The 27,780-nt window shown below is 42.7% G+C and overlaps 1 protein-coding gene across 2 annotated transcripts in view; it reads left to right on the forward strand.

Moving 5' to 3' along the window:
* Nucleotides 1-27,780, forward strand: part of TXNRD2 (thioredoxin reductase 2) — a 177,407-nt gene that overhangs the window by 8,548 nt on the left and 141,079 nt on the right. For both annotated transcript variants that reach the window (XM_073559079.1, XM_073559078.1), the window contains exons 3-5: nucleotides 13,431-13,487; nucleotides 16,146-16,290; nucleotides 20,327-20,401. In XM_073559079.1, the coding sequence (XP_073415180.1) occupies nucleotides 16,205-16,290; nucleotides 20,327-20,401 (161 nt within the window). In that variant the 5' untranslated portion in view covers nucleotides 13,431-13,487; nucleotides 16,146-16,204. The remainder of the gene's footprint in view (nucleotides 1-13,430; nucleotides 13,488-16,145; nucleotides 16,291-20,326; nucleotides 20,402-27,780) is intronic.

Here is a 27,780-nt window from a genome sequence, read left to right on the forward strand (position 1 = left end):
GGTCTGTGTGTATCCATGGTGCTCCTGTCTTCATTTACTGTCCTATATCAGCACAACACCAACATTGTAGTTTTCTCTCCACAGACCTTCCTTTCTGTCTATAGCCTGTTTTTTATCCTTTAAAAGATACTTTCCTCCCTATCCACTGCAGATCTGTTTGCAACCCTCCTGCTGTGCCTAAGGCTCAATTCAGACATCTGCGAAAAACAGTCTGTGTATGGACTTTGATGCATGGACTGGCCGCGGGCCAAGACATCTTAGAAGTGTGTAGCTCAGGAGGCAAGAGCTTAAAGGGAATCTGTCACCCCATTTTAGCCCTATCAGCTGCCGGCACCGCCATCAGGGGCTTATCTACAGCATTCTGTAATGCTGTAGATAGCCCCCCCCCCCCCCGACATAACCTGAAAGATAAGAAAAACAAGTTAGATTATACTCGGCGGGGGCGGCGCCTCCCATCTTCATATGATGCCATCCTCCTTCTTACTCCATTCGGCTAAGTCACATGACTGTATAAAAAGAGCCATGTTAGAGAGGCAGAGTCTCTCAACAACAAAGATAATCAGAGGTTCACCAACTTGTGAACAAATGCATCTAAAAAGTGTGTATCAATTTCAGAAAAATGTTTCATAGTGTAAAATTGAAAAGACCAAATAACGGATCATCTGTAGTATATAATATATTAAAAAAAAAAATATCAGTGATTATGGGGAAATCCATGTGGACAAGGCCATTGGTCAATATTGAATGTTGTGAGCTACAGGCCTTCAAGTGGTACTACATTAAAAACAGGCATGATTTAACTGTGCAAATCGCTGCATGGTGTCAGGAATCATTGTATGTGAACACAGTTTGATGTTCAATCCACAAATACATGGAAAGAAAAATTCATATATCAACACAATCAAGAAATACTGCTTTTTTTTTTTTTTCTCTGGGCCAAAATTCATTTAAAATGGGCTGGGTCAAAATGGAAAATTGTTCTGTGGTCAGATGAATCAAAATTTCAATTTCTTTATGGAAAGAGGGACCGTCCAGCTTATTAGCACACAGTTCCAAAGCTTGCATCTCTGATGGTATTGGGTTATATTAGTGCCTATGACATGGGCGGCTTACACATATTGAAAGGTGCCATCAATGCTGAGCATTATATAGAGGTTTTAGAACAACATATTCTCCCATCCAGATGTCTTATATTTCTGCAAGAGAATGCTAAATCACGTACTGCACCCATCAAAACAGCGTGGTTTCACAGAAGAAGAGGTTAGGTGGTGAACTGGCCACCTACAGTCTAGACATCTCACCAATAGAAAACATGTGGCACATTATAAAATTAAAAATCTTGCAAAGAACACCCAGGACTCTGAATAGCTAGATTCCTACATCAGACAAGAGTGGGGCAAAATTCTTCTCATAAAACTCCAGCAATTGGTCTCCTCTTTTCACACACATGTACAGACTCTTTTAAAGAGTGAAGAAGATGCTGCACAGATGGTAGACATGATCCTGTCCCAACTTCTTTTGATATGTGTTGCTGCCATCATTTTCTAAATTGGTTATTTTTGTCCAGTGAAATGGAAAAAATGTCTAATGTTCATCTTCTGATCTATGTTCTGTTGTGAATAGTATGGTTGTAATTAAAGGGCTTAAAGAATATAAAAAAAGTTAAATGTTTAATTACTTTTTAATTTTGCATTTAGGAAGCAAGTGAACAATGGATAAAAATTCTGTACAAAGTTGACATAACCCACAATGCCACACCAATATCTTCCTGGTGTGACTGTAATCTGAGGCCTTTCACACCTGATTTTGCACAATGTACCTTTTACCCCATCTCAAATATGAGGATCCGAACTAATTGCATCATAAGGACCTAGGATGTTAGTTTCGGTGAACAGATTCTTGGTTATACCAGGATTTATGTACATTATATGGGTGTAAAAACACATCCATAGTGCATTTGCTTAAAATTGACCCTACGTTTGAGGAAAAGCAAAATACTTTTCAAAAGTACAGTTGAGGCCGGAAGTGTTGGCACCTTTTGAAATTGTTCCAGAAAGTGAAGTATTTCTCTCAGAAAATTATTGCAATTGCACATGTTTTGTTATACACATGTTTATTTCCTTTGTGTGTTTTGCAACAAGATACACAAAAAACCCCCCAGAAAAAATGGCAAATTGGATATAATTTCACACACAACCCCTAAAATGAGCCATACGAAATTGTTGGCACCCTTTGATTGCACACCCTTTGGAATAAATAACTGCAATCAGTCGCTTCCTATAACCATCAAAAATCTTCCACCTCTCAGCTGGAATTGTGGACCACTCTTCTATTGAAAACTGCTCTAGGTCTCTCATATTTGAAGGGTGCCTTCTCCGAACAGGAATTTTAAGATCTCTCCACTGGTGTTCAATGGGATTTAGATCCAGATTTATTGCTGGCCACTTCAGAACTCTCCAGCGCTTTGTTTCCCTCTATTTGTGATTGCAGTGAAAATATTGAAATGAAGGCGAACAGCATGGAGAAGACCCCTGGAAGCCTCTCTGACTCCAATATCGCTGCTGAAAACAACGGTGTCACATTTTTACTCCACTTTAAGGACTGACCATAAAACATTCAGAATCTAAGTTTACAGGGAAAAAATGTTAAGAAACTTTCTGTTACATTAGTCACTTCTCACAGTCAAGCCTGAGTCAGAGTGGTCAAGGAGTCCAAGGTCAGAAGCCAGGAGGGTACATCATAAACAGAAGGAAGAGACAAAAGCGTAGTCAGGTAACGTTCCGATGTCAGAGTACTGGGAGGATAACTGATCAGAGCAGAAGGGGTTAAACAGGTGGATGGTCAGAATGAAGTTCAAGGTCCAGGCAACAGATCAAGCATACAGAACTCAAGGTACAGGGATAACAAACGTCACTTGTTGAATCACCCGGGATAGTGAACACTTGGAGACAGCCGACGCCTTCCAGTCACAGATTAGCTAGTTGAGCTGTCAATCAACACACTGATAGCTCAGCACACCCCTGAACTAGATTGGATGGCCATGCTGTCAAAGTACTGACTGTTTCAGCACGCCCCTGTACCGGATTGGACAGCCGTGCTGTCAGTAACTGCATCCCAGACACCCTGGGATGTGGAACCGTGACACATTCTTTCCTGTATAATGACTTGTATATAAGGCAAAATTGAAAAAGGATTTTAAAACATCAATCAGTTAAGTAGATTAAAATTAAAATATTTTATTTAAAAATTAATGTAATTTATGAAGGAAGCAAGACATGCCAAAAATTTGATGCAAGAAGGACAGATACACTCTGTATTAGACATAAAGGAGGGCCTCCTACACATTCTCTTCAAATTGTCATGTAGTGGTACTCCTAGACTCATAAAGGCTATGCACACACAAAGTGCATAGCTTGCAAAAAATTACAAGCAGGATCATCCATATACCCTTGAAGGCACCAACTTAAGTGCCTCATTCAAATATTTTGAACAAAGTGTAGTTGTGGTACTTCTGCACACATAGCGAAAAGCCTGCCAAAAATTGTAAACAGGGCCATCCATACACCATTGAAGGCACCAACTGGAGCGCCTCATTCAAATATTAAGAAAGTGTAGTTGTAGTACTTCTACATTCATAAAGGCTGTGCACACAGTGAAAAGCCAGAAAAAAATTCTAAGGAGCATCATCCATACACCCTTGAAGGCAACAATTGGCTGGCCTCATTCAAATATGCTTTGCCCAACTGCAGGCAAAGCCGAAAATCATTACTGCACATGCGCCGGTGCACTATGTCCCGGAACACAGCGAAATACTTCCGGGACATAGTGTACCGGTGCATACGCAGTAATGATTTTCGGCTTTGCGCACAGTTGGGCAAAGCATACTGCGCCTGCGCTAGGCAATATTGCTTTGCGCACGCGCAAAATATGGAGAACTACTCTAATTCTGGAAAATATCGCGGACGGCGGCCACGGATGGGGTGGAGAAAAGAAGAAACACCGCCCATCGGACCGGACACAGGGCCTTTACATAGCCTGCAAATTTCGGGTGACAGGATTCCCTTTAATAAATAACATTTCCCACATGTCTACTTTACATCAGCACAATTTTGGAAACAATTTTTTTTTTCGTTAGGAAGTTATAAGGGTTAAAAGTTGACCAGCGATTTCTCATTTTTACAACAAAATTTACAAAACCATTTTTTTTAAGGGACCATATCACATTTAAAGTCACTTTGAGGGGTGTACATGACATAAAATACCCAAAAGTGACACCATTCTAAAAACCGGACCCCTCAAGGTGCTCAAAACCACATTCAAGAAGTTAATTAATCCTTTACGTGCTTCACAGGAACTGAAGTAATGTGGAAGGAAAAAAATTAACATTTAACTTATTACAAAAAATTTACTTCAGAACCAATTTTTTTTATTTTCACAAGTGTTAAAAGAGAAATTGAACCTCAAAATTTGTTGTGCAATTTCTTCTGAATACGCCAATACCCCATATGTGGGCGTAAACCAACAGAGCTCGGAAGGGAAGGAGCGCCATTTGACTTTTTCAATGCGGAAATGGCTGGAATTGAGATTGGATGCCATGTTGCGTTTGGAGAGCCCCTGATGTGCCTAAACAGTGGAAACCCCCCACAAGTGACACCATTTTGGAAACTATACCCCTTTGGAAACTATACCCCTTAAGGAACTTATTTAGATGTGTGGTGAGCACTTTGAGCCCCCAAGTGCTTCACAGAAGTTTATAACGCGTAGAGCAGTAAAAAATAAAAAATCATATTTTTTTCACAAAAATTATCTTTTCACCCCCAATTTTTTATTTTACCAAGGGTAGCAAGAGGAATTGGACCTCAAAAGTTCTTGTACAATTTGTCCTGAGTATGCTGATACCCCATATGTGGGGGTAAACCTATGTTTGTGTGCATGGCAGAGCTTCGAAAGGAAGGAGCACCGTTTGACTTTTTCAACGCAGAATTGGCTGGAATTGAGATCGGTCGCCATGTTGCGTTTGGAGAGCCCCTGATGTGCCTAAACAGTAGAAAGCCCCCACAAGTGACACCATTTTGGAAACTAGACCCCTTAAGGAACTTATTTGGATGTGTGGTGAGCACTTTGAACCCCCTTCACATAAGGTTTTAACGCAAAGCCGTAAAAATAAATAATCATTTTTTTCCACAAGAGATGTTTTCATCACCAAATTTTTACTTTCACAAGGATAATAGGAGAAATTTGACCACAAAAGTTGTGCAATTTGTCCTGAGTACGCTGGTACCCCATATGTGAGGGGAACCAATGTTTGGGCACACGTCTGGGCTTGAAAGGGAAGGAGTGCCATTTTGGAATGCAGACTTTGATGGAATGGTCTGCGGGCGTCATGTTGCGTTTGGAGAGCTCCTGATGTGCCTAAACAGTAGAAACCCTCCACAAGTGACCCCACTTTGGAAACTGGATCCACCAAGGAGCTTATCTAGATGTGTGGTGAGCACTTTGTACTCCCAAGTGCTTCACAGAAGTTTTTAACGTACAGCCTTGAAAATAAAAAAAAAAAATTCCACAAAAATTATTTAGCCCCCAATTTTTTATTTTCCCCAAGTGTAACATGAGAAATTAAACCCCCAAAGTTGTTGTGCAATTTGCCCTGAGTATGCTGATGCCCCATATATGGGGGAAACCACTATTTGGGCGCACGGCATATCTTAGAAGGGTGGGAGCACCGTTTGACTTTTTGAACGCAAAATTGGCTGGAATCAATGGTGGTGCCATGTTGTATTCTGGAGACCCCCTGATGTGCCTAAACAGTGGAAACCCCTCAATTCTAACTCCAACCCTATCCTCAACACATCCCTAATCCCAACACTAACCATAACCCTAATCACAACCCCAACACACCCCTAACCCTAGTCCCAACCCTAACAATAACCCTAATCACAACCCTAACCCCAACACACCCCCTAACCCTAATCCCAACCCTAAGGGTATGTTTCCACGTTCCGTGCTGGCAGCACTTTGGACGCAGCGGATACCCAGCTCCGCCCAAAGCGCTGCCGGCTTTTGTACGTGCGGTGATTCCGGATGTGTTCAGTGAACACGTGGAATCACCGCATCCCATCCATAGACTGGGTTATTTATCTTGTGGAGACGGAGTCTCCCTGCAAGATAAATAGACATGCTGCGGTCTAGAAAGATGAGCCGCATGTCCGTAACTTTGGGTGTGACAACCACTTCCTGTACGCAGCGTTCAATCCGCAGCAAATCCTTACAACATATGCTACGTGTAAACATACCATAACCTTAATCGCAACCCTAATCCTAACCCTAACTTTAGCCCAACTCACTTTAGCCCAATTGTAACCCTAATGGAAAATTGGAAATAAATATATATTTTTTATTTTATTATTTTTCCCTAAGTAAGGGGGTAATAAAGGGGGGTTTTATTTATTTTTTTTTTATCACAGTGATCAAAATGTACCTGGAATGATTGAATGGAATCTGCTGGGTGCCGGCCGGCAGATCTCGGCGGGCGCACTGCACATGCGCCCGCCATTTTCTTACAGGAAGAAGACACCGGGAGCCGTGGGAAGATGGGGGGGGGGGTTGACACCGGGAGGTGCGATCACATCAGAGGAGAGAGAGATTAAATGCAAAATCGCGGGTTTTTCTTCTTGCAGTCGCCGTTAGGTCGGTAAAATCTGACCTGAAACATGTTCTCTGGGGTCTCGGCTACCCCCAGCAGCTGAGACCACAGAGAAATTCCGACTCTGGGGGGCGCTATTTACTTTTTCCACAGCGCCATTAATTAACGGCGCTTTGGTTTAAGTACCCTTAACTACCGCCGTTAAGGCGTATCGGCGGTCATTAAGGGGTTAAAACTGAATTTTTTTCTAATAAATTTGGTCACCTGTAGCAGGCCAAGTGGGTTTTTACAAATTTCAAACCACTGTAATTTCACACAAAGCACATTAAGCTGTATGGAAGACCATATTAAAATTCCCAGAGGCGCAATGCATGGCGAATAAGCCTCCTTACCTTGGCATGCCAGAAACCAGTATGTCACTATCCATAAGACAAAACGTTACCCCTTAGACCTCAGTCCATAGCCTCTCACCTAGCGAATCAGTTCTCATACTTTGCACTAAATGGCAATACCCTGAAATAGTTTCTGCAAACTGAGATTCTGATTTGGCTTTTATCCTAAGTCATATTGCAAGACTCCTTAAAGGGTTGATAGTGACTTATAGGATTGATGCTATCAACAAGTGGCGCTGTAGAGTTCAAGTCCTCTTCCTCTCTGAAGAGGCAATTTGCATATTGAATGACGACAGTCAATTTTTGGACCAAAAATATTTTGTGAACTGCAGCAGGCCAAGTGTTTTTTTTTTCTAAAAATTCTAGCCACCGTAATTTTACATGTTAAACTGTATGGATTATTATTATTATCATTTATTCCATGGTGCTTTACATGTGAAAAGGGGTATACAGTCATGGCCAAAAGTATTGACACCCCTGCAATTCTGTCAGATAATATTCAGTTTCTTCCTGAAAATGATTGCTAACACAAATTCTTTGGTATTATTATCTTCATTTAATTTGTCTTAAATGAAAAAACACAAAAGAGAATGAAGCAAAAAGCAAAACATTGATCATTTCACACAAAACTCCAAAAATTGGCCAGACAAAAGTATTGGCACCCTCAGCCTAATACTTGGTTGCACAACCTTTAGCCAAAATAACTGCGACCAACCGCTTCCGGTAACCATCAATGAGTTTCTTACAATGCTCTGCTGGAATTTTAGACCATTCTTCTTTGGCAAACTACTCCAGGTCCCTGATATTTGAAGGGTGCCTTCTCCAAACTGCCATTTTTAGATCTCTCCACAGGTGTTCTATGGGATTCAGGTCTGGACTCATTGCTGGCCACCTTAGAAGTCTCCAGTGCTTTCTCTCAAACCATTGTCTAGTGCTTTTTGAAGTGTGTTTTGGGTTATTGTCCTGCTGGAAGACCCATGACCTCTGAGGTAGACCCAGCTTTCTCACACTGGGCCCTAAATTATGCTGCAAAATTTGTTGGTAGTCTTCTGACTTCATAATGCCATGCACACGGTCAAGCAGTCCAGTGCCAGAGGCAGCAAAGCAACCCCAAAACATCAGGGAACCTCCGCCATGTTTGACTGTAGGGACCGTGTACTTTTCTTTGAATGCCTCTTTTTTCTCCTGTAAACTCTATGTTGATGCTTTTGCCCTAAAAGCTCTACTTTTGTCTCATCTGACCAAAGAACATTCTTCCAAAATGTTTTAGGCTTTTTCAGGTAAGTTTTGGCAAACTCCAGCCTGGCTTTTTTATGTCTCGGGGTAAGAAGTGGAGTTTTCCTGGGTCTCCTACCATACAGTCCCTTTTCATTCAGATGCCGACGGATAGTACGGGTTGACACCGTTGTACCCTCGGACTGCAGGGCAGCTTGAACTTGTTTGGATGTTAGTGGAGGTTCTTTATCCAACATCCGCACAATCTTGCGTTGAAATCTCTTGTCAATTTTTCTTTTCCGGCCACATCTAGGGAGGTTAGCCACAGTGCCATGGGCTTTTAACTTCTTGATGACACTGCGCACGGTAGACACAGGAACATTCAGGTCTTTGGAGATGGACTTGTAGCCTTGAGATTGCTCATGCTTCCTCACAATTTGGTTTCTCAAGTCCTCAGACAGTTCTTTGGTCTTCTTTCTTTTCTCCATGCTCAATGTGGTACACACAAGGACACAGGACAGAGGTTGAGTCAACTTTAATCCATGTCAACTGGCTGCAAGAGTGATTTAGTTATTGCCAACATCTGTTAGGTGCCACAGGTAAGTTACAGGTGCTGTTAATTACACAAATTAGAGAAGCATCACATGATTTTTCGCACAGTGCCAATACTTTTGTCCACCCTCTTTTTTATGTTTGGTGTGGAATTATATCCAATTTGGCATAAGGACAATTCTTTTTGTGTTTTTTCATTTAAGACAAATTAAATGAAGATAATAATACCAAAGAATTTGTGTTTGCAATCATTTTCAGGAAGAAACTGAGTATTATCTGACAGAATTGCAGGGATGTCAATACTTTTGACCATGACTGTACATAATAAAAAACAAGTACAATAATCTTAAACAATACAAGTCACGACTGGTATAGGAGGAGAGCGGACCGTGACCGCGAGGGCTCACAATCTACAAGGGATGGGAGTGGTTACAGTAGGTGAGGGTAGAGCTGGTCATGTAGTGGTTTGTTGGTTACTGCAGGTTGTAGGCCTGCAGGTTGTATGGATGACAATTTTTTCACCAAAAAAGTGGTCACCTGCAGCAGCTTTATTATTTAGAAACGGACTGCAAAGCCCTGCCTAGAGGCTGTATTCAGCCACTCTCTTTGCTCCGGCAGTTGTCCCTCGGCTAAATGCAGAATGTATTGCACAGAAACAGAAAAAGAACAAGATTAGCCCTTAGAAGGACTTTTACTATGATGGTTCAGCACCAGTAGCAATATAACAGGGCTCTGATTAATGAAACGGTGCACACACAGGCCTGGACAACTACCCTCTCCTTTCAATCACATCTGTCCCTGAGCTGTGCAATGGCGTCAGTGAGCCGAGCATGGCGGCGCCAGTCGTTTTATAGCCACTGATGAAGTAACGTGGCCAGCTAATCACAGTAATACCACTATGAAGATGGCTTTGGCATTACTGTGACTGGCAGGCAATCCCGCATGTTTATTGACTGCGTACAAGCACCAAACATGCGGGGATAAGAGCATTCAATCTGACCATCAGTCAATGCTCAATGAACGCTGTGCACATCCAAGTACCCAGATACTTGAATGATATCCAAGTATCACTGAGCACTCGAACTCTCCAGCACTGTATTTCCATCCATTTCTTAGTGCTTCTTGAAGTATGCTTCGGGTCATTGCCCTGCTGAAAGACCCATGACCTAGGACTAGGGATGAGCGGGCCCATGGAAGTTAAGGTTCAATCAAACTTTAGTCCAAAGTCCAGAACTGTACCCGAAATTGAACATTAAGGCTAGTTTCACACTAGCGTATGGAGGAGCTGCGGAGGGGTTGCGGACTTCCGCCTCCGCCCACGACCGCACCTCCTCCGGTCATCTCTGGCATGCGGCCTGCATACCCTATCTTTAGCATTAGGTTCCCAAGCCGTGCCGATGTATGCGGATGCCTCCGCATCTGTCGTTTTGATGGTGCGGTGACCGCACCAAAATGCAACATGTTGCGTTCGTTGCAGGTCGCCGCACCATCAAAACGATGGATGCGGAGGCATCCGCATACATCGGCATGGCCTGCGTACCTAATGCTAATGATAGTGTATGCAGTCTGCATGCCGACGGAGGCGGAGCTGACCGGAGGATGTGCGGCCGTGGGTGGAGCTTCACGGAGGAAGTCTGCATCCCTCCACAGATCCTCCATACACTAGTGTGAAACAAGCCTTACCCTATTGATATCAATGGGGACCTGAGCTTTGGTGCTGAAAAATGCATCTCTCTCTGTCTGCAGGACAGCTAGAATTTCTTTGGAACTTGAGTGGGGCTGCTTATCCACCATCCGGGCTTTCCTGCGCTTTCTCTGCCATCCACATGCATGGAGATTAGGTAGAGTGACATGGGTTGCAAACTTCTTGATTATATTGTGCACCATGGAAAAAGAATCATCAAGATCTCTGGAAATGGACTTGTAACCTTGAGATTATTGATATTTTTCAATAATTTTGATTCTGCAGTCCTCAGACAGTTCTCTTTTTGTTCTCCATGCATAGCGTAGCACACACAATGAAAAGATTGAGTCAACTTCTCCCCTTTTTACCTGATTTCAGGTTTGATTTTCATATTGTCCTCACCTGTTTCTTGCCACAGGTGAGTTTGAACGAGCATCACATGCTTGAAGCAAAGTTGTTTACCCACAATTTTGGAAAGGTGTCAACAATTTTATCTGGCTGATTTTGGAGGTTTTGTGTGAAATTGTCTAATTTGCCTTTCTTTCTCTGTTTTTTTTGTAGTCTTCCAATACACACAAAGGAAATAAACGTGTATCTAATTGTGTGACATTATGCCCAATTTGCCTTTTTTTGTGTGTTGTTCCAATACAGACAAACGTGTAATTGTAAGGATTTTCTAGAAGTACATCATTTTCTGAAACAATTTCAAGGGTGCCAACACTTTTGGCCATGACTGTATTTAATTTCTTAAGGGGAACCAGTGAAGTTGTTTTTGCCTGTTAAACCATCACTACTACCATATTAATTGACTTCTGTACTTTTTTTAAAGCTGTGTTTATTTGTCCAAGCTGATGTTCAGTTCTTATTAAAAAGAAAAAAAAACTCCTCACGATATACACATTAGCTGTCTGTAATCAGGAAAGTGAGGCAGCTGTGCAAACAAGTCAAACTGTACATGACCTGCTCACTTTGACCTGATTTACAGTGGTGTTTGAAAGTTTGTGAACTCTTTAGAATTTTCCATATTTCGTCATACATTTTACATAAAATTACATCAGATTTTTACATTTCTAAGATAGAGTGAACAAAATCAAACAAGTGAGTCAACAATGTTTTGCTTTAATTTTTATTTTATTGAGGAAAATATCCATATCCTGTCCGTGAGAGGCAAAAGAATGGGAACATTTGCTTTTAGTATTTGGAGTGACCCCCTTGTGCAGCAATAATTGCATCTAAATGTTTTTGGTAATTCTTGGTTAAAACTGCACATCAGCTTGGAGGAATTGTAGCCCATTCCTCCCTACAAAACAGCATTAACTCTGATATGTTCGTAGGTTTTCTCGCATGAAATTCTTGATTCAGGTCCTTCCACAACATTTCTATAGGATTATGGTCTGGACTTTGGTTGCTTAGAAGTTACCTAAGGTTTCTTTGTAATCTCGCAAACTTTTATACACCTTTCTCTTGGAGTGATCTTTGTTGGCTGACCACTCTTGGGGAGGGTAATAATAGTCTGGAATTTCCTTTATTTTTACGCTATATAACTGTGTATATGTGGAGTCCAAACCATTTCAAGATGGTTTAGTAGCCTTTTGCAGCCTTACGAGCACCAACAGATCTTCTGAGGTCTTTAGAAATTCCTGTTGTAAGATCCCTTCTCTTTAAATAAATCAAGCTGCCCACTCACAAATGATTGTCATTTAAAGGACTGAAAATGTCAGAGTCTAACTTCAGTTTTAATTATCTGCTAATCCAAGAGGCTTTTCCTCAATAAAAAATGGAAGGAAGTCTTATATTTTTGACACCTGTTTGATTTTTTTTTTTTTAATTTACTTTTAGGATTTGTATGAAACGTTGATATGGTTTTAAGTCAAATGTATGCAGAAGAAATATGGAATATCTGAAGGGTTCACAAACTTTGAAGCACCACTTTGCATTCTTGAGGACAGGCTATGTCATCCCAACATACAAACTTGTGCACAGATTTTCTCTATAGGCTTGTAAATCTGACAAGCAATAATATCACTGTTCAGATAGGATTGGAGTTGGCACTGATTCTGTTTTTCTGTTCAGTGTCCTATAGCAAAAATAGTGGCGGAACTGAAATGTTCTTTGGAGGGATATATACATATAATTTCCAAATTGGGGAGAACCCCCAAAAAACCCTCACTAGAAGACCATAAAATGGTTCTTTTATTTCTATTAATTAAAATGAAGTATATACAAAGGATATAAAACATTTTGTCACTAATCTGTCTCTATTGTCTGCTGTTATTTTATGCAGTGTACCTGCTAATTTATATTTATAACGTGTGTAGCACCCGGGATGCTAATACATATTGGCAGAATAGGACAACAAATGTTAGCAACAGTGTCCCCCCAACATGTTTCACCACGCTAGCGGCGTCATCAGGGGATGGGACATAGGCTTAGTCATTAAACCTATGTCCCATCCCCTGATGACGCCGCTAGCGTGGTGAAACATGTTGGGAGGACGCTGTTGCTAACATTTGTTGTCCTATTCTGCCAATATGTATTAGCATCCCGGGTGCTACACACGTTATAAATATAAATTAGCAGGTACACTGCATAAAATAACAGCAGACTTCAGAGACAGATTAGGGGCAAAACGTTTTATACCCTTTGTATATACTTAACTTTTATTTCTATTAATTAAAGTTAAGTGTTATGTTCTTCTAGTGAGGGTTTTTTTTGGGGGGGTCTCCCCAATTTGGAAATTTATTCAGTATCCTCTACATGTGAATACAGCCTATTAATTATTAAACTTGTACTAAAAGCCTATTGGTAACAGGTTATTCAACCTTTTTCTGCATGTTCTGTTTTAATTCTATTGTAAGCATCTCTGCTTGCTGTCACGCAGTGGAAACATTCGTAGGATTGCCGGTATCCTTGTTGCTCTCACAACCAGTGTTTTTATTCTCAGCTGCTCAATTTGGAAAACGAGTTGCAGTATTTGATTATGTAGCACCATCACCTAAAGGTATGACTAATTTCTTAATTTAACTTAAAATATGTATGTACAGTGTATACTTTAACATGTTTTATGCATTCAACCTATTGGGAACATGTTACTTTCTGTGAATGATACAAAATCCCAGTAGCAAAAATCATCACAAACAACGGTGACTACTTAGTACTAGACACCGCCTGCAGGCATCAGCCCATGGAAAACTCCAATATATATATATATATATATATATATATATATATATATATATATATATATATATATATATATATATAGAAACAAGCAAAGAAAAAAAGGAGTCTATATACATCTATAAAATTCCATTATTATTTATTGATACTCACAAAATAATATAAAATCTATTGACAAAGATTACTAGAAAAAAGTTACACAACCACATATATGACAAATGCATTACAAAGAGACCAAAGTGCAACTGAGTGCAGGGTCGCGCTGCCCGGGAACTTATATCAGGTGATGTAAGTGGAGCCCCCCGCGGGGCTTGGGGGTACTCGGTACCGGGCCCGTCGACTCATGGGGGACGGTGTCACGGCGGCGGCGACGTTCCGTGGCCCAGAGGCATCCAGTAATAAAATAGGGGAAAGTTGTGTGGTATTTATGTATTAAAAATGAAAATAAAGTTATTAGATGGTGAAATACATGACTCCACCTGTGGTATTCTAGTCAGAGGTGACCAGCGCTGCGGTGTTGTTCCTCTGGGATGGATGTTGGGTGCAGCTATGATGATGTAGCCCTCCACAGGTAGGACTGTAGTCCCAGGGCAAAGTTGTTAAATAAATAGTAAAAGTGGCTGTAAACGTTGGGGTGCAGATAAATGAGAGAAAGACAGAGAGGTGCAGTTTCTTTACCTTTTACTGGTAATAGGTTGCAGTCCGAAGTACCACATACAGGTGATGGAATGAGTCCGGCTCGCCTGGAAGCATTCAGGGGATCCACCTTGCCAGGTGGGGATTTAGGACCTTCCTTTCTGCGCTTTGTGTGTGGGTCTCCTCTGTATATAACTATGCTGCGACCCTCTATTCATGATGGTTTCACTAACCTGTACGGCTGTCAGCGTGAGCATATTCCACGGGTACCGTTCTCTTCACCGTGGCCCCGGGCTCCTTATCCGCTGCCATGCCCTCAGGTGATCAATGTGCACAGGAATTTACAATCCCCTGTACTTTCAGATTCGGCTATCAGGACTTACAGCTCCTGTCAGCCTAGGACTCTGATGTCCCTTTTCTTCTATTAACGCTTCACTCAGGGGTCTGCTATATGCAGTATTTTAGCTTTCCTAGAGTCTCTCAGTCTCTGATCTTGTCCTTTCCCTCCTCACAGATCAGTTCCCTGTCTGCATCTGACAGGATCTTCCAGAAAGATCTTTTTACCTCACGTTTAACTGTCATCATTTTTTCCTCACAGCTCACAGCTGTTTCGTTTCCAATCCATGACAACCCCCTCAGCTGATTTCTAGCTGACTCTCCAACCCCCTCTGCTGACCAGAATTTATAAGGCATCTCCCTTTTCTGACCTGCAGCAGGAAATTGTGATTAAATCTATACTGCCTGGCATGGGGTCCCTTTCTGCCTCCAAGCATGACTTTACCCATTAGAGGGAGGTAATGTCACTGTGACAACCGGACTCTGGGGTGTCACATAAGGATATCGCGGAGGCCCCAGATCCCGCCCCGCAGTGTGTTATCATGTATTCACACTGCGGGGCTGGGACTCTGGCGCCTGCGCAGTGAGGATCTCTGCACCTGTCCCCATCTCCTTCCCCCTCTTTCCTACAGTGCACCAGATGAATTAGTAAAGTGCCATATTGCCTCCCTGGTTTTCTACACAATAGAAGTACCTCCCTCCCCCACAGTTAAAGTATTCCCAAAAATAAAACATTTTCCAGTCGTGATGTCTCACTTTATGACCCTTTGATAGTAGCAATATCCACCTTTATGGCCCCGATGTTAACGCCTATGTCCCCTGTACAATAGTAAAATTTCCCCCATACATTCTAAAAGTTGTGCTGAAATACTACAATAATGGCTCCTCTCCAGTTTCAACAGTACATTAGTAACATACACCTTTTCTGCCCAGTACATTAATCACGTTCAACTTTTATGTTTCAATACAGTTTGAAGGTCGAATATTGTGGCTCCATAAATTAGTAATACTGTATGGGCCGCTATAGAAATGTTATAAACAGGACCCATTACGGAGTACTAGTGTCCTCCATACTGCCCCCCCACCCCCAATAATATCTTCCTATTGACCCTATACATGCGTAATGTCCCCCAATAGGCTTCCTACAGTAATTATATCCCCAAAAATGTTCCCCATTTTGATCCCCACACAATAACTATGTTCCCCAGTTGGCTTTATACAACAATGTCTTCCGACTGGCCATACAGTAACAAGGTCCCCCAGCTGACCGAATACAGTGATAAAGTCCCTCAATTGCCCCACACTAATAATGTTCCATTTTCTTGCCACCATACTGTAATAATGTCACCCCATTTTGGCCCCAGTATCGTAATAATGGTTGTGTTCGTGGGACGAAAATGCGGTTTGGCCGGGCGCAGCCAGCATTACATTGTAGAGGAATGTCTGTTTGATGTGAATATTGATGATATATTGCTCTGCAACTATTTTTACTTGATTCTACTTCAAGGAACCAAATGGGGTATTGGAGGGACGTGTGTGAATGTTGGCTGCATTCCCAAAAAGCTGATGCACCAGGCAGCGCTGTTAGGAGTCGCCCTGAAAGATGCTCCCCATTATGGCTGGCAAATCCCACATCCAGCACAACATGACTGGTAAGGCCCTTTATCTTAACACTGTAATGATAATTTCTTACACATATTGAAAATCATATATGAGAATATTAAATTGTAATCCTGCATAGTTCAAACCTCATGAACATATTCAACATTTATTCCCACTTGCTCTTAAAGGGGTTGTCCGGTCTAAAAAGTCTCCAGTCACTCTATGTGACGGCTGACTAGTGAATCCTTCCAGCACACGAACTGCGCGCTGTGAGGTTTCACCGGTGTCAGTGCTGGGAACAAAGGTGATGTGACCACAAGCATGCGATACGCACACTCCCAGCAGACCCCGACTAGACTGTTTCCGGCCTCATGCAGTACACTTGTATTGAGCACGCCGGAAACAGTCTAGTCGGGTTTTGGGCCGGACTATGCATATCACATGGCCACCATTCCGGCCGTTGATGCCGGCGAATACTCACAGTGCGTAGTTCATGTGCTGGAAAGAGTCACTAGTTTGCAGTCACATAGAGTGACTGCCGACTTGTCATTTTAGACTGGACAACCCTTTTAAATAAACCCTTTTCCCCAATTTATGTCGTTTTAAAAAACATCCTCATGTGAAATCCCAATTCGGGACTGCACCAACAACTCTCATTTGGTGGAAACATGGGCTTATGTAAATGAGATGTGACAATTAGAGTTGAGCGATACCGTCCGATACTTCAAAGTATCGTATCGGATGGTATCGGCCGATCTTTAAAAAAAGTATCGGTATCGCCGATTCCGATACCGGAAGTCCCATTCAAGTCTATGGGACTTCCGGTATCGGAATAAGAAAAACCCTTTCCTGCCCTTGTACAGCCTCTCTGGGGTCTGTACGGGCCTTTCGGGGGGCTGTGCCGGCCTGCCAGGGGGTCTGTGCAGGCTCCGGTGGTCTGTGCCGGCCTGCCGGGGGGCTGTGCCGGCCTGCCGGGGGGCTGTGCAGGCTCCGGGGGTCTGTGCAGGCATTGTCCGATGGGACTACAAGTCCCATCGGGCGATGCCTGCTACCATGACAGTGATTGACACATTAGCCAATGATGGGACAGTAGTAGTCCCATCATCCGGCTAATGTGTTAAATGTTAAAAAAAAAAAAAAAAAATTACATGCTACATACATACAACATGCATACTACATACATGCTACATTCATACTACATACTACATACATGCTACATTCATACTACATAAATACTACATGCAACATACATACTACATGTATACTACATGCATGCTACATACATACCACATATATACTACATGCATACTACATGCATGCTACATACATACAACATGCATACTACATACATGCTACATTCATACTACATACTACATACATGCTACATTCATACTACATAAATACTACATGCAACATACATACTACATATATACTACATGCATGCTACATACATACTACATGCTACATACATACCATATACATACTACATGCTACATACATACTACATACATACTACATGCATGCTACATACATACTACATACATACTACATGCATGCTACATACATACTACATGCATGCTACATACTACATGCTACATACATACTACATATATACTACATGCATGCTACATACATACTACATGCTACATACATACCACATACATACTACATATATACTAACTGCATGCTACATACATACTGCATGCTACATGCATGCTACATACATACTACATACATACTACATGCTACATACATACCACATATATACTACATACATACTACATACAATACATACATACAGTACATATAACATAGAGTAACATACTTACCAATACTTGTCACATTGTTCCCCGAAGCCATTGTCGTCTACGGAATAAATATTAACATAACAAACCACAAAAATACTCACCCACGATCCGAAGCAGTCCACGAGTGTGTCCCACGACGATCTTGGGTAGAGAACTGCAGCATCAGCTGTTGCTGCCGTTCTCTACGGGCTGCAGGAATCCAATGACGGAAGGTAGGTATCCTTCCGCACTGTATTCCTCCGCCACTTAAAAAAAAAAAAAAAAGTCCCTAGTCTCACTTTATGCCATTGCTGTGTGGGAATTTCCCACGCAGCAATGGCATAAAGTTAGACTAGGGACTTTTTTTTTTTTAAGTGGCGGAGGAATACAGTGCGGAAGGATACCTACCTTCCGTCATTGGATTCCTGCAGCCCGTAGAGAACGGCAGCATCATCTGATGCTGCAGTTCTCTACCCAAGATCGTCGTGGGACACACTCGTGGACTGCTTCGGATCGTGGGTGAGTATTTTTGTGGTTTGTTATGTTAATATTTATTCCGGAAAAGACAATGGCTTCGGGGAACAATGTGACAAGTATTGGTAAGTATGTTACTCTATGTTATATGTACTGTATGTCTATGTATGTATTGTATGAATGTATTGTATGTATGTAGTATATATGTGGTATGTATGTAGCATGTAGTATGTATGTAGTATGTATGTAGCATGCATGTAGCATGCAGTATGTATGTAGTATGTATGTAGCATGTAGTATGTATGTAGCATGTATGTAGTATGTATGTGGTATGTATGTAGCATGTAGTATGTATGTAGTATGTATGTAGCATGTAGTATGTATGTAGCATGTATGTAGTATATATGTAGTATGTATGTAGCATGTAGTATGTATGTAGTATGTATGTGGCATGTAGTATGTATGTAGCATGCATGTAGTATGTATGTAGCATGCATGTAGTATGTATGTAGTATGTAGCATGTATGTAGTATGTATGTGGTATGTATGTAGCATGTAGTATGTATGTAGCATGCATGTAGTATATATGTAGTATGTAGTATGTATGTAGTATGTATGTGGTATGTATGTAGCATGCATGTAGCATGCATGTAGTATGTATGTAGCATGCATGTAGTATGTAGCATGCATGTAGTATGTATGTAGTATGTATGTAGTATGTATGTAGCATGCAGTATGTATGTAGCATGTATGTAGTATGTATGTAGTATGTATGTAGTATGTATGTAGTATATATGTAGTATGTATGTAGCATGTAGTATGTATGTAGCATGTAGTATGTATGTAGCATGCATGTAGTATGTATGTAGCATGCATGTAGTATGTATGTAGCATGCATGTAGTATGTATGTAGCATGTATGTATGTAGTATGTATGTAGTATATATGTAGTATGTATGTAGCATGTAGTATGTATGTAGCATGCATGTAGTATGTATGTAGCATGTAGTATGTATGTAGTATATATGTAGTATGTATGTAGCATGTAGTATGTATGTAGTATTTTTTTTTTTTTTTAACATTTAACACATTAGCCGGATGATGGGACTACTACTGTCCCATCATTGGCTAATGTGTCAATCACTGTCATGGTAGCAGGCATCGCCCGATGGGACTTGTAGTCCCATCGGACGATGCTTGCACAGACCCCCGGACATCAGCACAGCCCCCCGGCAGGCCGGTACAGACCCCCACAGGGTGCACAGCCCCCCGGCAGGCCGGCACAGCCCCCCGGCAGGCCGGTACAGACCCCCACAGGGTGCACAGACCACCGGCAGGCCGGCACAGCCCCCCGGCAGGCCGGTACAGACCCCGGGCAGTCCACACAGCCCCCCGGCAGGCCGGCACAGCCCCCCGGCAGGCCGGCAGAGACCCCCGGAAGGCCCGAAATGACGGCGCATCATGATGCGCACACACCGCGCATCATGATGACGTCAGTCTGTCAATCAACTTTGAACTTCCGATTCCGATGCCGAATTCCGATATTGAAAAAATATCGGAAGTCGGTATCGGAATTCCGATACAGCAAGTATCGGCCGATACCCGATACTTGCGGTATCGGAATGCTCAACACTAGTGACAATTGCTTTAGTTCTGTGCCAAGAGATGTGGTATAACATCGCCCTCTTGTGGACAAAGATGTATAAGACACTATCGCTACTTGAAATGTAAGGCACAGTATATGAACTATTCTAATACTAGTATACTTTATCTGCTTTATTGTTAGAGTTGTGTGTATAAAAAATACTATTTTTAATTGAATTTAGGTCCAAAATGGCACAAGCTGTTCAAAATTATGTGAGATCACTGAACTGGGGCCACAGAGTTCAGCTGCAGGAAAAGTAAGTGACTTTTTTCTTTATGCAAGTGTCTCAGAAAATTTTTTTTTTTGTATTTTATATTTGCAGTCCTTTTAACCCCTCGAGAACAGACCGAATTTGGGCCTGTGCGTAAGGAACTTTAATTTTTATTGCTTTGCGGTGCATGCAACTTTTTGATTTTATCAAGCAATTCTTTCATTGTTTTTATTAATTTTTTGCAGTGTTCCTTGACTAAGATAAATAGTGAAAGATTTTAATAGTTATAGTAATGAATGTGGCGTTCCCAAATATGTTTTTTTAATATTTATGTTTTACAATACTCAGTAGTTGCACAAGGAACCTTTAGCGTGTAGTGCTTTATACAGTGCATTACTAAGTCTGCCAATTAGACCACCCTGCAATCCAATGGCCAGACACGGGGAGAGATCTTTCTAAGTCTTTACATGTGCAGTTATTATGGCATGTAAAGAGTTAAATAGCCAGGTTCACACATTAACACCACATGGACAAAATTGTTGGAACCCTCTATTAAGGTAAAAAAAAACCCACAATAGCAGCTATCAGATCACCTCTATATACACTGATAGCTGCTACTGAGTAGCCACGGCGGGCGCCATTTTCAAATGGATTTTTTTTTTACAATCAGGATAACCTCCACCACATTTATTAACACAGTACACATGCAATTATTCTGCAGCGCAGGTACCACGGTCTGCACCTGCCTGCAGAAGGTTTTTTCTTTTTGCAGTATGTACACATATTCATTATGTAAACTAGGGGGCAGATCAGTGAGGGATCAGTGACCTGTCAGCAGTCTGCATTATGAATAGCTAATCAGAGCGCCACATGAAGACCCCCTACAGGTAGCCCCAGAGCACGAGCATCTCTAACTCAAAACTGAAAATATAGATTAAACAGCAATCACAAGACGGATTTCATCACCAGGTATCTTTGTAATCAGTATAACGGTTCCTCCGTATTTTCTATCACCAGCCAGGTAAAACTCACAGCTGGGGGCTGCAACCGTCAGCTTAAGCAAGGTTGGTTATCAAGAATAGAGGGGTTTCCACGCTTTTTTAAAAATTAATTATTTAAATAAATAATTTAAAAAAACGGCGTGGGATCCCCCCCTATTTTTTACAACCAACTATGCTAAAGCTCACAGCTGGGGGCCTGGGGGCTGGTATTCTCAGGCTGGTAAGGGGCCATTGATATATGCCCCCCCCCCCCCCCCGCCTAAAAATAGCAGACCACAGCTGCCCGGAAAATGCACATCTATTAGATTCACCAATTCTGTCGCTTTGCCCAGCTCTTCCCACTTGTCCTGTAGCGGTGGCAAGTGGGGTTCATATTTGTGGGGTTGATGTCACCTTCGTATTGTCAGGTGACATCAAGCCCACGGCTTAATAATGGAGAGGCGTCTATAAGACACCTGACACCTATCCATTACTAATCCTATAGTTGTATGTTAAATAAAGACACAGCAAGAAAAAAGTCCTTTATTTGAAATAACACTAAACACGGTTTTCCATTTTTATTTAAATGCCTAATTCCAGCGTAGCCCTCTTTTTCCTGTACTAAAAGCAAAATAAAAAAACAACAATATACCATACTTGTCCGTCATTCTGTCCCACGCCTTAATCCATGTATAGGGAATAAACAGTTTTTAACCTGGATGGTGCCAAGATGCGACCGTCTCGACTGAAAACCACTGGTAAATGAGCATCATCATTGACCAGCGGTGACATTATCGAGGCTGCCGCCACAGGGCCACCGTAGCACCATCACAGGACGACCGCTTGCTGCGCCGTACCACCATTGCAGGACCACCACTCGCCGACGAACCAACATCCGCAGGACCACCGCTTGCTGCCGTACCACCACTGTAACACCTCCAGCTCTGGGCCCGCAGGATCGGTAAGAACAGTGTTCGGTTTATAAGATGCACCCCTATTTTCCCCCTAATTTTTGGGATCATAAAAGTGCATCTCATAAAGCGAAAAATACGGTAACTCGAAGTAAAACTGGGAGAAGTTGACTCAATCTTTTGCATCTTGAGATCTTGATGTTCCTTTGGCCATGGTGCGCAACATAATCAAGAAGTTTACAACCCACGGCACTGTAGCTAATCTCCCTGGACGTGGACGACAGCGAAAGATTGATGGAATATTGCAACACAGGATAGTCCATATGGTGGAAAAGCAGCCCCAATCAAGTTCCAAAGAAATTCAATCTGTCCTGCAGGCTCAGAGTGCATCTGTGTCAGCGCAAACTATCAACATTTGAATGAAATGGCAGGAGACCCAACAGGATCACACTGCTGACAGAGACAGTAAAAAGCTAGATTGCAGTTTGACAAAATGTACGTGAGTAAGCCAAAATCCTCCTGGAAAAGCATCTTGTGGACAAATGATGCCAAGATAAAGCTATATGGTAAATCACTTCATTCTACTGTTTACTGAAAATTGAATGGCGCCTGCACACAAAAGAGCACAGTACCTACAGTCAAATATGGTGACGCTTCAAAGATGTTTTGGGGTTGTTTTGCTGCCTCTGGCACTAGCTGCCTAGACTGTGTGCAAGGCATGATGAAATATGACAATTACCAAAGGATTTTAGGTCGTAATGTAGTGCCCAGTGTCAGAAAGCTGGGATTGCATCCTAGATCATGGGTCTTCTAGCAGGACAAAGACCCCAAAAATACGTCAAGAAGCACCCAGAAATGGATGGAACCAGAGCGCTGGAGAGTTCTGAAGTGGCCAGCAATGAGTCCGGATCTATCAAGAGATGGCACCCTTCATATATGAGACACCTGGAGTAATTTGCAAAAGTAGAGTGGCCCAAAATTTGAGCTGAGAGATGTAAGAAGCTTGTTAATGGTTATAGGAAGCGATTGATTGTAGTTATTTATTCCAAAGGTTGTGCAGCCAATTATGAAGTTGAGGGTGCCAACAATTTTGTCCAACTCATTTTTGGACTTTTGTGTGTAAATGATGGCCAACTTGCCTTTTTTTCTTTTGTTTTTTTTGTGTTGTTCCAACACACACAAAGGAAATAAGCATGATAACAAAACATGTATAATTGCAATAATTTCCTTGGAGAAATACTTCATTTTCTGTAAATTTTGGCCATGTTTGTGATATACTAACCAAATACTGGACATGTGAATGTGGTCTTAGTGGGGGGTCCAGAGGTCAGACACCAGGGATTGGGAAGTTTTCCCATAGCCCACAGGTAGAGGATAAATTTCAGACTTGAGAATACCCATTTAATGTTTATTTGAGACTTGTATGCTGAGGCTCAGGATAGCTGTACTTATTAAAGAGGATCTGACACAGTGTGCCTGCACTGAATACTGAAAAAATAAAAAAAAAATCTCTTGGCAAAAAGACTTTTTGCAGGGAACCTGTCCTGTTTGATAACTGCACATATAGGATTAATCTGCAGGTTAATAGCGTTATGAATGTGTCGCCACTGTACTGAAAGTGCGACACCCAGGAGAAAACGAGCTTTATTTCTCCTGGGAGCCATCAGCTTGGTCATACAGGCGTGCTGGCTCTGCACTGATATATTGCGGTACAGTGGCTGGACACTTTCATAATCCATTAGTCTGCAGGTTAATAGTTTTATCTGACCTGACAGGTTCCCTTGAAATGCAGAATGGCCAGGGGTATTAAGAATTTAAGTCCAGGTAACTCTGATACCAGGGACATGCATAGCAGTGAAGCTGAAATTTAGCCCATTACAGCTTGTTAGATTGCGACTAATCCGACATCGATGAGATACCGTATTGATATACCATCAATATTAGCCATGGGAAATTACCTTAATTCAATGAAAATTGTGATTTCTGAGCTTCAGATCTCTGTACCACTTGCTATTATGGTAAATTGACTCCTCATGCTATATATTCTTTTCCTTTTGTTTCTTCTGTACAGTTGGGTAATCAACTGAGCCACCCTGCATGTGTTTACTCCATTCACTGCTAGCAAGCAGCCTGAATGATACAACTTCCCACCTCTGCTGCCTCTATTCTCTGCTGCTATATATCCAAATGGTACAACTCCATACTTCTGCTGCTTTACCATTTTGCTTCATATTTTAATGTGCTTGCTAAAGCTTCGGTATAATTCATTTGTTGCACTGTATGTAATACTTACTGCTTTAGATCTGTGACTGGGGCCTTTCTAGATCTTATCAGGTGGAAGGTGCTATAGCATATTGACACATCTTGGTCTAGTGCCTTTGATCATCTAACCATCCCCTGGTGTGCTGGCCCCAGCTGCCAAATTATACCCAACCAGCTCCCACAATCCCTCACTCCTGACCCTGTAGTGTGGCCTATATATGTAGTAGTTGCTAAGGGGAAGCACGCAGTGTGGGGTACAGCACGCAAGCATCCCATAAGCAAAGCATCACAGAAGCTAAGCATCCAGCAAAACGGCAGTTATACATGGCAGTTAGTCAGGGCAGGAGTCATGTAACCCACACTTTGCTCTCCCCTTTAACCATGTGCTTTATTTATATCCTCCTGTGTTCCCTTGCCATCCACATTCACCACCCTATCCCCCCTCCATCACGACTCTTACACATCAGCCCCTCTATACTTCCCTTTCCCGTGTACAGCTCCCACGCACTCCTCACCTTCCTGAGAAACCTCAGCCCATCTTGCCCAAACACATCACAGAAAAAAACCACTTACAATTCCAACAACTATCTGCTCTTTATCTTCCTACTCCTACTGATTTCAGGGGACATCTCCCCCAACCCTGGTCCACCATCCCCCAACCTCAATCCCTACCCTACCTCATATCGAAACCATAATAATCTTATTAACATTACTTGCTCTCCCTCATCTACATCTTTTAATTGTGCCCTCTGGAATCCACGGTCTGCTTGTAACAAGCTTCCTTTCCTACACAACTACTTTCTGAACAACTCTCTTAATCTGTTGGCCCTCACTGAAACCTGGATTCAGGATTCTGACACTGTCTCTCCTGCTGCCATTTCCTACGGTGGCTTAGAATTCTCTCACTCCCCGAGACCCACAAACAGACATGGTGGTGGAGTCGGCATACTCCTGTCCCCACAATGCACTTTCCAGGTCATCCCCACAGTTCCATCACTCTTATTCCCTTCTTTTGAGGTCCACACCATCAGGCTCTTCCGTCCCCTCTCCCTCAGGGTAGCGGTCATATACCGGCCCCCAGGCTCTCCCACCCACTTCCTTGACCATTTTTCAGCCTGGCTGCCGCACTTCATGTCCTCAGAACTACCAACCCTCATCCTGGGAGACTTCAACATCCCCATTAACAGCCCTACTTCCACATCTGCATCCCAGCTTCTATCACTAACCACCTCTCTAGGCCTCTCACAGCATTCAATCTCTGAGACACATAAGGACGGTAACACCCTTGATCTGGTCTTCTGCCGGCTCTGTTCAATCTCCCACCTAAATAACTCACCACTTCCACTCTCTGACCACAACATTCTCTCCTTCACGCTCACAAATCCTCATCCACCTCAGCACACTCCTACCTATCACACATTCAGAAATCTACAAGCCATTAACCCTCAGACACTTTCAGATTCCCTACACTCATCACTGTCCCCAATCTCCTCTCTTTCCTGTCCTAATCTGGCTGTTCATCACTACAATGACACTCTCAGAAGCACCCTTGACCAAGTAGCTCCCCTCACCCTCAGAACCTCCAAACACAGAGTAAAACAGCCCTGGCTCACATCGCAAACTCAACTTCTCCAGCGATGCTCCAGGAGTGCTGAACGCCTATGGAGAAAAACCCGCACACCAGAAGACTTCATCCACTTCAAATTTATGTTAAGAACCTATAACGCTGCCCTTCACCTTGCCAAACAGACCTACTTCACGACCCTGATCTCCTCACTAGCCAACAACCCCAAGAAACTTTTTGACACTTTTCACTCCCTCCTCAGGCCAAAAGCACAAGCCCCTATCACAGACATTTGTGCTGATGACCTGGCCTCCCACTTTACAGAAAAAATAGATAATATCCGTCAAGAAATCTGCTCCCAACCACCAAGTGCTGTGACTCCCATCCCTTCCTGCATCTCCCCTGGCTCACTTTCCACATTTGATCCCATCACAGAAGAAGTCGTCTCCAGACTCCTCTCTTCTTCTCGTCCGACTACATGCACTACCGACCCCATGCCCTCACATCTCCTCCAGTCTCTCTCTCCAGTCGTCACAGCCCACCTAACAACAATCTTTAATCTCTCCCTCTCCTCGGGCATTTTCCCATCCTCCTTCAAACACGCCATTGTTACTCCATTACTAAAGAAACCTGCTCTCGACCCATCCTGCACAAACAACTACAGACCAGTCTCCCATCTCCCCTTCATCTCTAAACTTTTGGAACGCCTAGTTTACTCCCGCCTTACCCGTTACCTCTCCACTCACTCCCTTCTAGACCCTTCACAGTCTGGCTTCCGCCCCTTATATTCGACTGAAACTGCACTCATCACAGTGACCAATGACCTTCTGACAGCAAAACGTAACGGTGACCACTCTCTGCTCATTCTTCTTGACCTATCTGCAGCTTTCGATACTGTTGACCACCATCTCCTACTCCCTAGGCTCCAATCACTAGGCATTAAGGACACTGCTCTCTCCTGGTTCTCTTCCTATCTCTCTGACCGCTCCTTCAGTGTTTTGTCCTCTGGCTCCACGTCATCTCCTCTTTCTCTTGCTGTTGGCGTACCTCAGGGCTCAGTCCTTGGTCCCCTTCTTTTCTCTCTCTACACAGCCCCAATTGGACAGACCATCAGCAGATTTGGCTTTCAGTACCATCTTTATGCTGATGACACACAACTATACACATCTTCCCCCGACCTCACCCCCGCTGTACTACAGAACGCCAGTGACTGTCTGTCCGCAGTCTCTAATATCATGTCCACTCTCTATCTGAAACTCAACCTCTCTAAAACTGAACTTCTTCTGCTCCCGCCGTCTACTAACCTCCCTAAATCTGACATTTCCCTCTCCGACGAAGGTACCACAATAACACCCCGGCAGCAGGCACGCTGTCTGGGTGTTTTGTTTGACACCAATCTCTCCTTCACATCCCATATACAATCTCTTGCCCGCTCTTGCCGCTTACACCTAAAGAACATCTCTAGAATCCGCCCTTTTCTCACTATGGAAACAACAAAAACCCTCACTGTTGCATTGATCCACTCCCGCCTGGATTACTGCAATGCTCTATTAATTGGCCTCCCCGTCACTCGACTATCCCCCCTCCAGTCCATACTTAATGCAGCGGCCAGGATCGTCCATCTGGCTAATCGGTACTCGCACGCATCCGCTCTTCGCCAGTCCTTACATTGGCTGCCCATTCATTATAGGATCCAATTCAAAGTAC

The sequence above is a fragment of the Dendrobates tinctorius genome, unplaced genomic scaffold (genome assembly GCF_039654945.1).
Source record: "Dendrobates tinctorius isolate UK_male_01 unplaced genomic scaffold, ASM3965494v1 ptg000265l, whole genome shotgun sequence".
NCBI lineage: Eukaryota > Metazoa > Chordata > Amphibia > Anura > Dendrobatidae > Dendrobates > Dendrobates tinctorius.